The sequence below is a fragment of the Apteryx mantelli genome, chromosome 17 (genome assembly GCF_036417845.1).
Source record: "Apteryx mantelli isolate bAptMan1 chromosome 17, bAptMan1.hap1, whole genome shotgun sequence".
Lineage (NCBI taxonomy): Eukaryota > Metazoa > Chordata > Aves > Apterygiformes > Apterygidae > Apteryx > Apteryx mantelli.
The window spans coordinates 16,526,797-16,541,159 of record NC_089994.1 but is presented as its reverse complement, the minus strand read 5'-3'; the positions used below and the strand labels follow the sequence as shown (position 1 = coordinate 16,541,159).

Below are 14,363 nucleotides of genomic sequence, written 5' to 3'. Positions count from 1 at the left end.
GACACAGTCTATGAGGGTTTCTGTTCCAGCTCGGGTTTGGGGGGGGGGGGGGGGTTTGCGCTTGGGCTTCAGCTGTTGGCTGAAGAGTGGCTTTTTTCACTAGAGCTCCATGTTACCCCCATGTATTTAATGCACCACCAGCAGGTGAGGTGAGAGACCGAGGGTCTCTTCCTGCTGTCAAGTTACATATGGGGAAAATGTGCACAGCACCTCCAGCAACAACAGCTGTAGGCAAGTTATCGATGCTTATTGCTCTACTCCAAGCGTATATGTGAAGAAGAAATAGTAAATAGTTTAGTTGTAACCACTTGTGGGTTTAGGAGCTGTATCTACTGTCTTGGGGGCTGTCTTCTTTTTATAGGATCTGTTATTAAACACACACACATGCTCTGAAGGTGGGTAAGGTTTAAGCTGCCAAAGTGCTCCTGCCACTCAGGAGTTGTGATAGTTAAATGGGTTATAAGAGAAAGAAAAAGCTCTCATATTACAGCCTTTACTCCTGTTGAGATGCCGGCTTTGCTCTGCCACAAGTGTGTGAACCTGTATCTTCTCCCTGATGAGCTTTAAGGCATGAGCTTATGAGGTGAGTGTAGTTAGCCTGATTTGGTAAACAGTCAATAAACACATTTCCAGCTGAGAAATGTCTTCTATTCTCATGCTTTTCTTTCATGTGTACAGAGTGAGCCAAAGTACTGAACTTATTTAAACCAAGCAAGACTTATAGCAGTGACTGTTTGAACAAAAGCTCAGTGGCAGATAACATTTTGATGCATACAACATACTAGAGCAACTAGAGTTGTTTCTAGTTGTGATGGGAAAGAGATTAACAGGAAGAGCCCCTATTTCTATCATTTTGCAAGCAGTAAGTCCACAGCACTTTATCCAGTGCCTCAGAGTTGACATACACCAATACATTGTCACCATGGGAGTGGGGGGATAAACACGTAGGCCTAGAGCATCTGTATACTTCAAGAAGAATGTGAAAGCTTAAGAGTGAGTTGATGAATCAATAGTACTGAGAGAGGTAGGTAAGAAAAGACACAGAGGCTGGAAAAGCCCATCACAGATCTTTATTAAACTTGTGTGGCTGATAATTAGAATGGAAATAATGTGTACAGTATGTTTTTCTTCATCGATTTACCACCCACTGAACAGAGACTCCAGGAATCAAGTACTTTAAAAAGTTACTTCTAAAAAATAAAGCCATTAAGAGGTTTGCTCCCTTCTGAAAAATAACCAGCACTGTCTTTAAGATGTGGATTTTATTTTGAGGAGCTACTTTCTCTTTTTTTAAGCCTGGCAGCCAGCTTAATTTTCCACACCAAGGAAAAGAGCAGGAATGACACGTAATAAAGCAGAGGTAAGAATTCTCAGGTACTACAGACTGTGCAAAATTGCTCATCCCTATTTCCATTACTTTGCCAAGAAACTGCATTTCTTTAAGTTTAGCTAAAGTACCTGCAGTTGCCTTTATTAATTAGCTACCCCTTGAACTCCTTCAAATGGAAGCCGCCTATCTGCAACTGCTGTCACCAGCTGCTCAGCAAGGACCCAGCCCCCGGCTGGGTTCTCTGCCCCATCCTACTCCAGGGCCATCTGCCAGATCCCAGTGCCGACTGCAGGGCCTGATACCAGGCCCCCGGAAAGAAACTCCATCACAACCCCTGAACTGCAATAACGGTTTGGTGAGGAGGGAGCACCTGTCACAGACTCCAGATTTTTGCTTCAAGAGGATACTTACCCTCCTGATGGTAAGAAGTCCAGCTAGAAACTGGTCCAGTGCAGGATTACACACAGGTCACTCAGCAACTTAAGTGGACGCTTGTTTAATAGTGGCCCAGCCTTGGTTACAAGTTTTAAACAAACACCACGCTTCTTTTCCCTTATCCTTAATAAAACCCTACTCGGTTAAGGTTAGTAATACCATACATTCCAAATGTTAGCAGCAAGTAGTTTCATGACCCTGATTAGTATTCACAGTAACATCAGGTTGTCGGCACATGAAGTACAATCATCACATGTAAGATTGATAGTTACAATAGGCATGAATGGATTAAGGAACACAAGGGTATGTTTTAGTAGACCCTTAAAAAAAAAAAAACAAAAAACCACCATCTTGCTCCTAAACTAAAAAAAAAAAAAAAAAAAAGTTGGTATTTGGACACCACATGACAGAGCCCTGTAAAATGACTGTGCAACAAGCATAGGCCAAGACACTACACAGGTAAGGACAGACATTTTGAATGAAGCAATCAGCATAAAAATAGATTGCCTAAGAACGTCTGTGCAGGTACAGTTAATGGCAGTGCTTTCTACAATCTTATTTTATAGACTGTTAACGCTGTTGCAGGAACAGTGTCAGAACAGTTACATTCTATATTTAATTACATAAAAGCTGAATATTCAACTGATAAATTCATTGCTTCTAAAGCACTAGACAGTGTAATAGTCTAACAATATGGTCAAGTAAAGGTGTTTTCCTGACCATTTATTGAATACTTAATGCAATAATTAGAGGTGATATTCTTCAGAAGAGAGCAAGAAGTGATTCGAGGTCAGCTGTAAACAGTTTGACTTGAACAGTTTGTGGTTTAATAAGGTATGTCAGGCAGCTCTATTACTGTACACACAGGCATCATACCACCCAACTGTAAGATTAAGTACACTGTAGAAAAGCGATTCACAAACTTCTATATCCTGATGTTCAAAATGTTATGGTTTATTCTGAGAACTAAAACCTGCCATACGCCCCAAGCTTCAGTACTCTTGCTCACAGAAATCCTGGAAGTCAAAGGGCAACCAGAAAAATCCATTTTTGGTCTTCATTTAAGATTTAAATACATGCACTGCTCGTACAACATACTGTCGACAGATGGGGCACTCGCTCATTCTTTTGCCACACTTCGTGCAAGTGACCATGTGACCACATTCCAGCAGGACACAGTCGATCACTGCATCCATGCAGATCCGACACAGGTTGTCGTCGTTGTCGTTCAGCTGCATCTTCTCCCCCTCTGCAAAGCAACACCTCATATGTTCGGGCTATACAAACCCAGTTAAAAGTTCTAGCCCAAGCATCCATTAAACTATAGAGACAGCCTAATTTAGCATAAATTTGTTCTGCAGTATGGGTACAATAGTTATTCTAGCCCACAGAAGCTTGGCTGAGAATTATTCCATATTCTTAACAACAAACAAATACCACTAACCCCCCCCCTAAGTTAACATCCAATATTTGGCTTCATTCTTTATACTCAGAATTGGAAACGGTCTCCAAATTTAGTAACAGTGAATAATGTGCTGAATTAAAATTCAGAGCATGTTGTTTTTCCATTTCTTAGCTTACTTCATTTGGAAGAATACTTTCATCAGAAGATTAAACGTGATAGTACAGAGTAAGGCAAACTAAGAAGTGGAAGCCTTAATCAAGTAAGCTGTAAAGATGACAGAGGTGAAGAAAGCCTGTCAAGTTTCACTGAAAATAGACAACATGCCCCTTTAACACCATGTATATTCTGTAAGACCATGTGGAAAAAATCCTAAATTTGATTTCAGAGAGATAGATAGTTTTTAAATTTTTAGTTGACAGGACTGTCTCACTTAAGCCGTGTTTTGACACTCAGCAGCAGTCCTACTCAAGACTGTGTGTAGCCATCATCTTCCGAACCCTTCTCCACACTGGTTTCCCACCTGATTAGCCGATTATTTCACACCTGATTATCACAGCTGAAACATTGGTGCTGTCACAATCTGGCTATAAAGTAGCCCAGGGCAAGTAAGTTTTCCAGTCTCCACAGTTCCCTGATCTTTACCACCTGGCTGCACAGCAGCAGCAATGACCAGATGCAGGAATGCACAGCCAGGCAGGAATTTCTCGAGCTTGTGAAGACATCAAAAAGATGTTTCTCAAATCATACTTGGTTAACAGGAATCAGTCTGCAGGTTAAAGACTGAAATTTAGTGTAACAAAGGTTAGAAGATTACTAGTCATTCAGCTGCAGCCACAGAACCACCTTATCAGGGAATCATGGATTTATACCAAACCACTTGAACTTGGATTTCTGCCACTGTAGCTTTTAATTCTGTACCACAGTAAAAGACCTGAATTCCTTTGGCCTGGAGAAAGCTACTGCAGAAGCTCTCCCACTAATACCTTGTGAAACCTAGTAAAGGACCTGGATGTGCCCAGCCTTTGTCCAAGGAACTGGTTTTAAGTTGTGCAATTTACCTTTGTTATGAGAGCCGAGGTGTCTGAGCTTTGGAAAAAGAAAGAAAAAAAAAAAAAAGCCCCAGAAAGAAACACAATCCTTGAAAGCCTTAATTACTAACTAGTACTATGTTCAGCTATTCTAGACGCAGCTCAAACTGTGAAAAAATACCTTCCAGTTATTCCAGCGAAGCACTGAAACTAAGGTGCCAAGCCCTTTGGTTGGCAGAACTAGCCAGTGGAGACCAGAAAAGAAGTAGTTTTAAGAAAGTGAGAATTAAATACAAACTTACGTGTCTTGTGGTTTTCCTCACTCTCTCTGTATAGTCTGCTCACTTTTTCCACAAGTTCCCATTTTTCACAGCATCCTGAATAGTTGACAAAATTACATGCAAGTATTTCCTTCAGCTGCCGAACACTCAACCCTTCAATGTCTTCCAGACTTGAAATATCGGACAAAGATGCCCTCGTTCGCTTTCTGGACAATCCAGGGGTCTGAAACACACCAATTGTATGTTTTTAATTCTCTGTCCTAGTAATTTCAGAGCACCAGATTTGTTCTGCTTTGTCACAGATCACATTAAGCTGCAACTTGGCCCAAGTTTTATTCTCTTTAAAGCAACTATTTACAAATATCTGTTTCTAGAAATGCTGAATTCTGAAACAACTAGAGTACTTTACGGTGTCACATGCCAAAAATATATTCTTTGGATAGTTCTTCTCTCACCTGCTCTTCTGCACTTTCTTCTTCTTCTTCTTCTTCATTATTTACCAAAGACGTTTCAGTTTGTCCCTGTGTACAGAAGGAAACTAATTAGAATAAAAAAAATATATATATTCATTCTAAAATATTTTTGTTAGTGTACCAAACTGATAAGAGATGACAATAACATTTTAAAGCTTCAACTGCTACTAATCATTATGGATTTAACTCACTTCTTTCACCTAAGCTGCTAGTAGTCTTCCGTTTTCGGGTCAGAGATATAGAAAGGGATTTCGGCTATCACCCCAACCGGTGTTTTGGTTAGTTTCAAACCATTGCATTAAAAAAAAAACAAAAACAAAAAAAACTAAGCTATATCATAAAACACATTTGAATTTTTGTACCTGTAAAGGTGTTCCATTTCCTGTGCTTCCTCTTCTGTTTGCAAGTTCTCCTTGAGAAGACACTGATACAGACATAGAAAATGGATGAGTAAAAAAAGCGGAAGTCTGCGACCGTGAAGAATGCAAGCTACCAGCGTCCGTATCCTCCTCAGAACCTAATCCATGATGGCACAGCACAAGATCCACCAAGTCTTCTTTCTCCCTGCAAGTATCTGTCGGTATGTTTCTGAGAATCAGATACTGGCGCAGATCTTTTACTTTCAGTCTCATTAACTGAGGTCGCTGAAATGCTGTTTCTTGTAATAAGTGACAAGTAGAACATCTTCTGAGATTTTCTTGTAAGACTGAACAAACTGAGCAAAAATCCTTCTTGCAGTCACAACACACGTGCTAAGCAGAAAGACAAAATAACCAGTCAGCGGTACATGAGATACTTACTGATGCAGAAAACAAATCTATAGGCTGCTCTTTCCTTCTTCAGACTACATCATTTACTATTGATTTTAGGCTTTCACTCAGTTCCTAAAAATGATGTATGCCAAAATTGTTAAGTATATAAAATTGCCCTGTCAAATAGTTTTGCAAGTGTTCAGGGTTTATGTAGCTTTTGTAGCAACACCGGAAGTTGATTTGAGGCCTTACTGAATAAAACATTATGAACAAAGAACCTATACTGTAGTTTAACATACCATAAAATTTTGTAATTACTGGGTAAAATAGTTTTGAATACACTAAGTGTCACTGCTTTTCTTCACATGTGTAAAACAACAGTATAATCCCCAAACTTAAGACAATATACTTTTTCTCAGTTGATTTTAAAAAAGCTATAAGCAAGTCTTAAATGTGAAGATCCAGACATCAGATAAATACTCCTTAAGTGCCCAGGTGTCATTTCTGAAGAGAATTTTGTTCAAAAGATTTACTACAAGATACAGAAGCTAGAATAGGCAAGACTTTGAGCAGCTATTTAAAACAATCTTCTCATCCACTGTGAACAAACCCAAACTCCTCTTTACCTAAGTTCCTCAGGATTTTAGTAAATTAATATTCGCTTCAGAAAACGTCCCTACACAACCATTACTTTCACACTGTGCTTGCCATGCAAATAACAGAGTGCTGCAGTAAGAGGAAAGGGGAAACCAAACATAGTAACGGAAGAAAGAGGTTTCAGGTTTATCCAAATGAGCCACAGAGAACTAGGTCACTAAGTGGACAAGATAATGATGATGGACAATCACGTTACAAAGAAATAATTTTAACAGTTCGAATTTTATTTATCTGGAAGCCTCATTAACCCACCAACCCGGCTCCAAATGAAGCAAGAGGCCATTACAGTGTAATAGCATTTCACAGAACTAAACCTGGTTAGGAAACAAGCAGAACTATGCTAGTATTTAACAGAAAGAAGCTGTAATACTAAGTTATGAGCTTTTAGCTTTTCCATCACCAAGTTTGTTCATTTCAATAGCCCACAACTACATTTGATATCATCTTCAAAAACACAGGAAGATTTATTTTAATATTCAAGATTCTAAAATTAAAACATGTATCTTACAAATAAGAATCAACTAATTTTTAGGTCAGATCAGATCTAATTTGTCACTGATTAATGAGCATGGGATGCATCAGACCTCTCAACTTCTAATGCTGTCTGACATTAATTTCCTGTGACCTCAGAATAAGGCACTTACTCTCTCCTTGGCTATCTGCCTTGGTTTTCCCCATCTGAGGAAAAATATTTATTCATCTCCCAATATGCCTGCAGATTAGTTGATATTAGTAAAAATATTACACAACAGGAAGTATACTCACTTTTTTCCTAAAAACTGAAAAGGAAAGTCCACAGGCTTTGCAAACTATGTTAGCTCCTCCTGCAGCTGGAGATGGATATGTTGAAAAGTCTGTATTTGGTGCAAATCGGAATGGGCCAGTACCTCCACCAAAGCCAGCCTGTTGGCCACGAACAGCTCCAGTACCCATGACTTCATTCAGCAACCCACAGCAGGACGCCCACATGGAAGTAGCTCCCGCCTGAAAACAGTCACAAGGCAAAAAAGGAAATTAGTATCTTAAAGCCCATATCATACGCGACTTGCTATTAAAGAGCTACTCCACTCCATCTGTCATCATCCCAAAAGCATGTTGCATGAATTCCCCAAGCATTAGGAATTCAATACATGAACGTCTATAACAAGCCCAGTAATCTCCACTTCTCAACTGCAAACCAAAGTAGGTAAGATTTGCTTTCAAGAGGCGAAAGCAGGCACAAGGAGCTTGCTTTCATACCTCCTTTTCTAGCAGAGTTCTGCACAAAACCAAAAGGGTCAGGAATTTGAGGAGATAATGTAATAGCAAAGCATATTAAAGAAGGAAGAGACTAACAGCCAATCATAGGTAACCCCAAAAATTGACTAGTAAGGGACAGTCTGAAAGGAGAGAGACACAGCAATACAGCAATTCATCCTAATTAGAGCAGGGCTGCCCCCAGTAGAATCTTCTCCAGCACTAACTCAGTTCCTATAGGACTCGCAGTGAAACTAGACCATTGTTTCTAGCAAAGTTCAGTTTGTTACCTTGTGTTTGCTTACCCTAAAGAAAAGTTTCTAGCTCTTCTAACTTCAAGGTAACAAATTGAACTTTACTAGAAACAATGGTCTAGTTTCTCCAACAATTAAATGTCTTTCAAGCACTCCCTGAACCTGCTGTTTTACTGTCTTACAAAAGGTTTAACAAAAGGAAAATAACTCCAAATAAACCTATTCCATATTGCTTGGATTTCAGTTTTGATTCATACAATTTAATCATAAAATGAAACACTACAAGAAAAGTCTAAATAACATATATGAATATTACTTTACTACTTTTTATCCTTGAAAGTACTTTGTACTGGATTTTCTGTCAAGAAGTGCATATTCTACTTAAAGCTGGAATTTGGACTACAAGCTGGGCGGGTCAAGTGTTTAAACACTGTCAGGTGGCTCACCAAAACCTACTGAACAAAACAGCAAAAAGAAGTGCACCAGGTTCTTTACGGAAGGAAGTTGAGTGATACAACTTTCTTTAAACATAATTTCTCTTCCTACTTTTTGTTCCAGAAGAATATCTTTTTACAAAGCATAAAGACATTAAAACAATTATGTTTGATACTTACTCCTACTGTAAAACCTTAACCAAACAGAACATGTACTTCACCTCACTAATGCTGGTATTTTAATTCCTGTATTAACTAGACTAGTTTCTATATTAAATTGCATATTTTCCCCAAATTGAACACCATTTACGTTGGTGTTATGCTGTTATGTTTGTGGGAACTTAACACATCGCCATTGGGGATACTCCAGAAATTCTTCTTCCAAGCCACTGAGCACAAAAGGTAAGAAAAGAGTCCTTACTCTAAAAAGAAGCTACGAAAAACAATGCCATAGGACTAAACATGTTTACAACAACACGTTCACATATGTTCCTTAAGAAACATCTCTCCAAACCTGGCATTTCACTTTCATTGCCGTAAGCTGACATTAGAAGTGTTGCAGTACCAGTGGAATATTGAACACCGTCAGTAACTTTTCTTCAAAGCTGTACTACACATAACATTGCAGGCACTAATAAAATTAGACACATATGCAACAATTTATAGTCACTAATCTAGTTTTAGAGGTATTTCAAGAGCAATTCATCCCAAACATAATAAGAAAGAAACCTCCATGTGGAGGGCACCCACACTTAGGTAATCTTCCTAAGCTTTCTCTGAACGGAGTGCAAGAAGGATGAACAAGCAATGGCCCTTCCCTGACCCCTAACGAAGACACAGGTATCCCTGTCACATGGCTGAGCTCACGGATACACATCAGATGGACTCCAGATGAACTGTGTAATCAGACTTTCATGCCAATAAGCTGTCATTAAACTAAGACTTATTTTCTACTTTTCAGCACCAAAGAACGGAAATGGATCAATATTCACTTTTCCCATACAAAACAAATTATCTCTAATTGCCCTAGTTTATTAGGCAAGAGTTAAGTCCAGAAATACAATCTAAAAACTAAAGACTTAACCCAAGAGAACTCCAAGTTTTAAAACTTGGAGTTTTGAAAAGTATTTTTTCCTCATCTTAAAGGAAAGTTGTCAGTTGCAGAAACGTTACTCTAATTCTTCACATATTCTTAAAAACTGATGAGCTGGCTTTTATATTTAAAAGATTAAAAAATAGTGCTATGCAAATAAGTATAGAAAAATAAAACAATTAACCAAAAGTGTCTGTCAGTACCCTCAGAAGCCAGCTTGTTTCACTATATAACTACAGTCATTTCAGGGGTCACAGCAGGAGGAAGACACACAGTGACTGAATGGACACAGCCTAGCTGCTACAGCTATCATTACCTGTTTGATTAACACCTGCTTTTTAGACTTTATTCAGTAGCCTGTAACAACTGCTCTTACATCACTATCAGCACTAAATAAGTATTTATTTAGGAAAAAAATGTTATTCTTTTTCATACATGACTATTGTAAGTATCAAACAGAAAATGTCATTACATCTACCTTAAGCATTTGGTCATTTTAAGGTAAAAGGTAAGGCAACATGGGCATCATTCATTTTCTCCTTAACCTAAATCAATCGTGCATTCTTCATAAGCACTAGTATCCATTAACTGTTAATTGAATTACAAACACTGTCTAGAGTATGTTTTTATCGCTCTGTAAAGTAAGTGAAACCGTGCCAAAAACCACTGACACAAGACAGATACTCTAGAGAATTAAAACTTAGGCAATATCTGCACTAAAAAGCCATTTCTAACTATACCAGTCACGACTTCCTCATTCTCTTCTCACAAGCTGCCATCAGCTATCTTCTCTCCATAACTTAAACGTAAGCACAGAAATTCCCTTTGAGCTCCTCCGGTCTCGTTCTCGGTTTCAAGTGCACTGAGCAGCCCGAGGAGACCGTTTCCCTCCGGCAGACACCCACCGCAGGCAGCCGGAGGCTCCGTCTTTGCTCCTTACACAACCGGGCGAGAAGGACGCGGTATCGCAGCCGGCAGAGCGGCAGGGATTTTTCAGCCCTCGCTGAAATGCCGTGTTTACATCCACGCAACTTCTGTGACTAACGCCCTGGGTCAAGGAAACCTTTTTTCCCCCCCAATGCCGGACGCGCTCCAACGGCCGCTCTCCTCACGCGCCGCCGCTGGGTGGAAACGGCGGGGGGGGGGGGGGGGGGGCTCGCCTCAGGCCGCGGAGCGGCGACACCAGCCCGCGACAGGCCCTGCCCGGCTGCTGAGTCAGCGCAGGGCGCCGCGGCTCCCCGGCAAGGCGGCCCCGGGCCGGGCGCCCGCCGGTAACGGGGCAAGGAAGGGAAGGGAAGGGAGGGCGGCCGCTGCCCCACGGGGCTCGGCGGCTTGAAGGGCTGAGGCGAGGGGGGGAGGGGCGGCGCCGCCCGGGCCACCGGGGTCACGGGCCGGGTTGTCCCCCCCCACACACACACACACAGCGACGGAAATGGCACCTTTTCCCTTCCGCCGCCCCCGGTTTTACCTTCATGGCCGCTCCGGCGCCGCCGCCCGGGCCCCAGCGCCGCCGCCGCCCACCTCAGCCGGCGCCGTCCGCCGCGGCGACCCCGGCGCCACCGCCCCCCGCCCCGCCCGGCGCTCCGAGGGGCCGCCTCACGGAGGGCGGGCCTTCGCGCCGCGCCGCACGCCATTGGCCGCGCCGCCGCGGGGCGAGCGGGACGAGCCAATCAGAGGAGGGGAAAGCGCTGTTGGCGGGGGGGCGAGGCCTCGCGGGGAAGGGCGCGCGGCGGCTCCGCGGGCGCGGTGTCTGCGCACCGCGCAGGGCCGGGGGCAGCGATACCTCCCCCCCCAAAATGGCAGCGAGAGGCCACAGGCAGCTGCGTTTCGTAAGGGGAGCGGGAAAATCCAGGAGAGCCCCCCCCCCTCGCGTGTCGGCTGGGAGTCGGCGGAGAAGCCGCGGAGGCCCTCGGCAAAGCTGTCGCTGTGACAGGGGCCGCGCGAGGAGGTGGAGGGTTACGTGCGGGCGCTCGGTAACGGTCTCTGAGAGGACGTTGGTCGGGGATGAGCCGGGCTCATCTGCTGGGCCAGCAGAGCCGCGGGCTGCCCTCCAGGCAGAGGGCGAAAGCGCCTAAATAGCTGCTGCTGAAATTGCGATATTTCTAATCCTCCACAGAGCCGTGGCGCCCCGTAAACGGTGATACTGGTGAAATATATGTTAAGGAACAGGTAAATAGTGCTTTATGTTAAATTGAAGGGTGCTGCTTTTTTTTTTCTTCCTTTTTTATTTTAATAGTTCAGGAACCAGGATGTCACAGAAAATACATTTTTGTGCTGAAAGGCCAGATGAAAGAAATATTCCTCCCCACACACACACCCATCCAAAGTCTGGAGGAATCAGAGTACTTCTACATCATGTTTTTCCCTGTATGCTTAAGCAGATCTACACTAATCATCAGGCACTGGATTTCCTTCAAGGTGATGGAACTGGCTATAAAATCCAATAGCAAGTGTCGTATTAACATACGGAGTAACTGGATCAGTCACCAGCCACCTACTTCCAGGAGTCTGACACAGACTTGCCAGTATTTGGACATGAATCTGGCAGTCGCTGAAATATGGGATTTTTTGGCACCTCTGCATACGAACAGTGGTTTGTCACAAAGAGAATTAAAAGCCACAGTGCTATAGGCAAAGTGCCAAAGTCCTGATTATTCTACCAAGCGTTTTGGTGACCTTTAAGTAACAGAAGAGAAGGGTTATTATTTGAAAATCCAGGTTCAACTGGCTCCTAGATCCCCATTATTATTCTGCCTACCAAATGAATGAGATATTTACAAAATTGAAGGCTGCAAGAAACAGAGGCTTTTAACCAAAAAGACTAAGTAAAAAAAAAATGGCAAGGCTTCAGAAAAGCTTTACATAAGACTAAGCACGCTGGGCCAAAGAACAAAGGAGGCTCTAGCCAGATAGAGGGACAGACAAAATTGGCTGAAAACAATTTTTGCCCATGAGCCAGACATTTACAGAAGGTTGCATAGAATCTTTAATATTTGTGCAGAATAGATACATTTTTGGAGCAGAAGGTCTGATGCACGAACTAAGTCAAAAAAATTCAGTATGTAATTGGCATCAGAATGACACAATCTTGGCAGCTTTAGCACCAAGAGCTGATACTTCATACAGCCCAACTTCTGGATGTGCATTTATACCACATTTTCATGCAAAATCAGGTCATCTCTTTTTTGGAAATGCTTATGCTCCTTGGGAAGCCTTTAATATACTATGAACTTTACACATAATTTAACAAAAAATACCATATCAATATTTCACTTTTTTGCAACAATAACTTGCAATTTTAGTCAATGTAACTAAAAAGATGATTTTTATTAGAAAGGCCTTTGTGAATAGTGCTGGAACAAACAATAGCACATTTGTCACACGCGCACAATGTAACATAGCAAATTCTGTTCTCCAGAGTTCGACTCATTTTACTGTTGAAGCTTGATAGCTGTTTTTTCAATACTCTCTATAATTTGATCATTTTTGTTCTTTTTCTAGGCTTTGCTGTTTCTTCAAATTAAATCTGTTGCTTTCTGCTGTCCCTCTTCCACTGGCCTGACAGATGGGCTTAGACAGAGGTGTGTGAGATCTCAGCTTCTTAGATCCATGTCTTGGAATAAAACAAGAGATTTAAATCAACCTTTTCTGGGGACAGCAAAAGGAATTACAAACACTAACACAAAAAGCAAAGTTAACAGCAGGACCAGTCCTTGAAAATTTGAGAACTGTTTCTGAAATCTGGAGGAATGACAACTGTTCTCCAAAACGCAGCTTAAAGAGTGAAAAGAACAGAAGCTTATCTTTAAATGCCTTTGAAATACTTTTTTACATTTTTGTGTAAGAGATTAAAAGCATGTTAAACAGTTTTCTCATCTCCCCACTTGCAGACCAAGCCAGTTGGGATACAAATATTCATTGTGTTATGAATATTTTTCATTTCTGAGTACTTTTTTAAAAGAATCTTTCATCTGAGGCTTTAAAATGTACAGGACGCTGGGAGCCAGGTGCTTACTACTGGAGAGGGAGTGTAAGTACACAAACTAAATGACCTAAGGCTAATCAGCAAGCTAGTGACAGAGCAAGAAATAAAATGCAGCTGTTTTACCTTTTCTTCCCCTTACCTGACACTTACCTTATCATTTTCTCATATAAGAGATTACTTTAAGGCACCTGAAGAAACATCAGTCCTGTTTGATTTCTTAAAACTTTTTTGACCCCTAAACTTGGTGTCAGCTCAGAGGGTCATCTCTGAAGTACCAAGTTATGCACAAGTATTTTTGTTAATAATCTTAAATTAAAACAAGACTCCTGACCCATAAAAATTGTCCCACAGATGAGCAAAATACGGCAATAACTAATTTTTTTTTCTTTAGCTTTGGAAAGGACTTGTCAAAAAGAAACCCTCCCAAACACAGATGTTTTAGGGAGTAATGTGGGCCTAACACAGCTGAGATCTAGAGGCTATGCTGACAACTGCAGTTGCCACTCCCACCTTATTTTGGGCAGATCTTGATGAATCATAGTTGTAACATGTGATCTGAGATCACTTCTAATGCATTAGCATGTCTCAATTGTGACCATGTAGATTATTTTTAAACATGGAACTTTAACCCCATCTGCTACTCTCTGACTGAAAAGTGGTGTTTGCAGAGGTTCTGTTAATAAGAGACTTGCCCTCACTGAGCCTTCTGGATTGTGCCAAAGAAGCATTAAAAGATTTAAATCTATTAGTGCTAGATGTCCCATTTACTTCTGTCATGAAATAACAAGTGATGATGACCAGCAGCCGTTCTGTAATCCTCCAGGGTTTTACATATCACCAGAGAATGAGGTGGAGACAGGATGCTTATCAGAAATCTTTTTTTTTCTTTTTTTATCTACCAGTTTACAAATCTTAAATTAAAAAAAAAGTTCAGCTCTAGGTTTTATTTGGGAATTTCAGATCGGGTATTATTACCTATAGGGATAATAATTGTAGCATT

At 41.4% G+C, this 14,363-nt stretch overlaps 1 protein-coding gene across 1 annotated transcript; it reads right to left on the bottom strand.

Moving 5' to 3' along the window:
* Positions 1 to 1,055: 1,055 nt before the first annotated feature.
* Positions 1,056 to 10,932, bottom strand: RNF34 (ring finger protein 34). The gene is made up of 6 exons (XM_067307075.1): positions 10,847 to 10,932; positions 7,127 to 7,345; positions 5,315 to 5,704; positions 4,935 to 5,000; positions 4,501 to 4,702; positions 1,056 to 3,014 (listed from the first exon to the last, which is right to left on the bottom strand). The coding sequence occupies exons 1-6, from the start codon at positions 10,850 to 10,852 to the stop codon at positions 2,827 to 2,829; spliced, it is 1,071 nt and encodes a 356-aa protein (XP_067163176.1). The 5' UTR covers positions 10,853 to 10,932; the 3' UTR covers positions 1,056 to 2,826.
* Between the last annotated feature and the right edge of the window lie 3,431 nt (positions 10,933 to 14,363).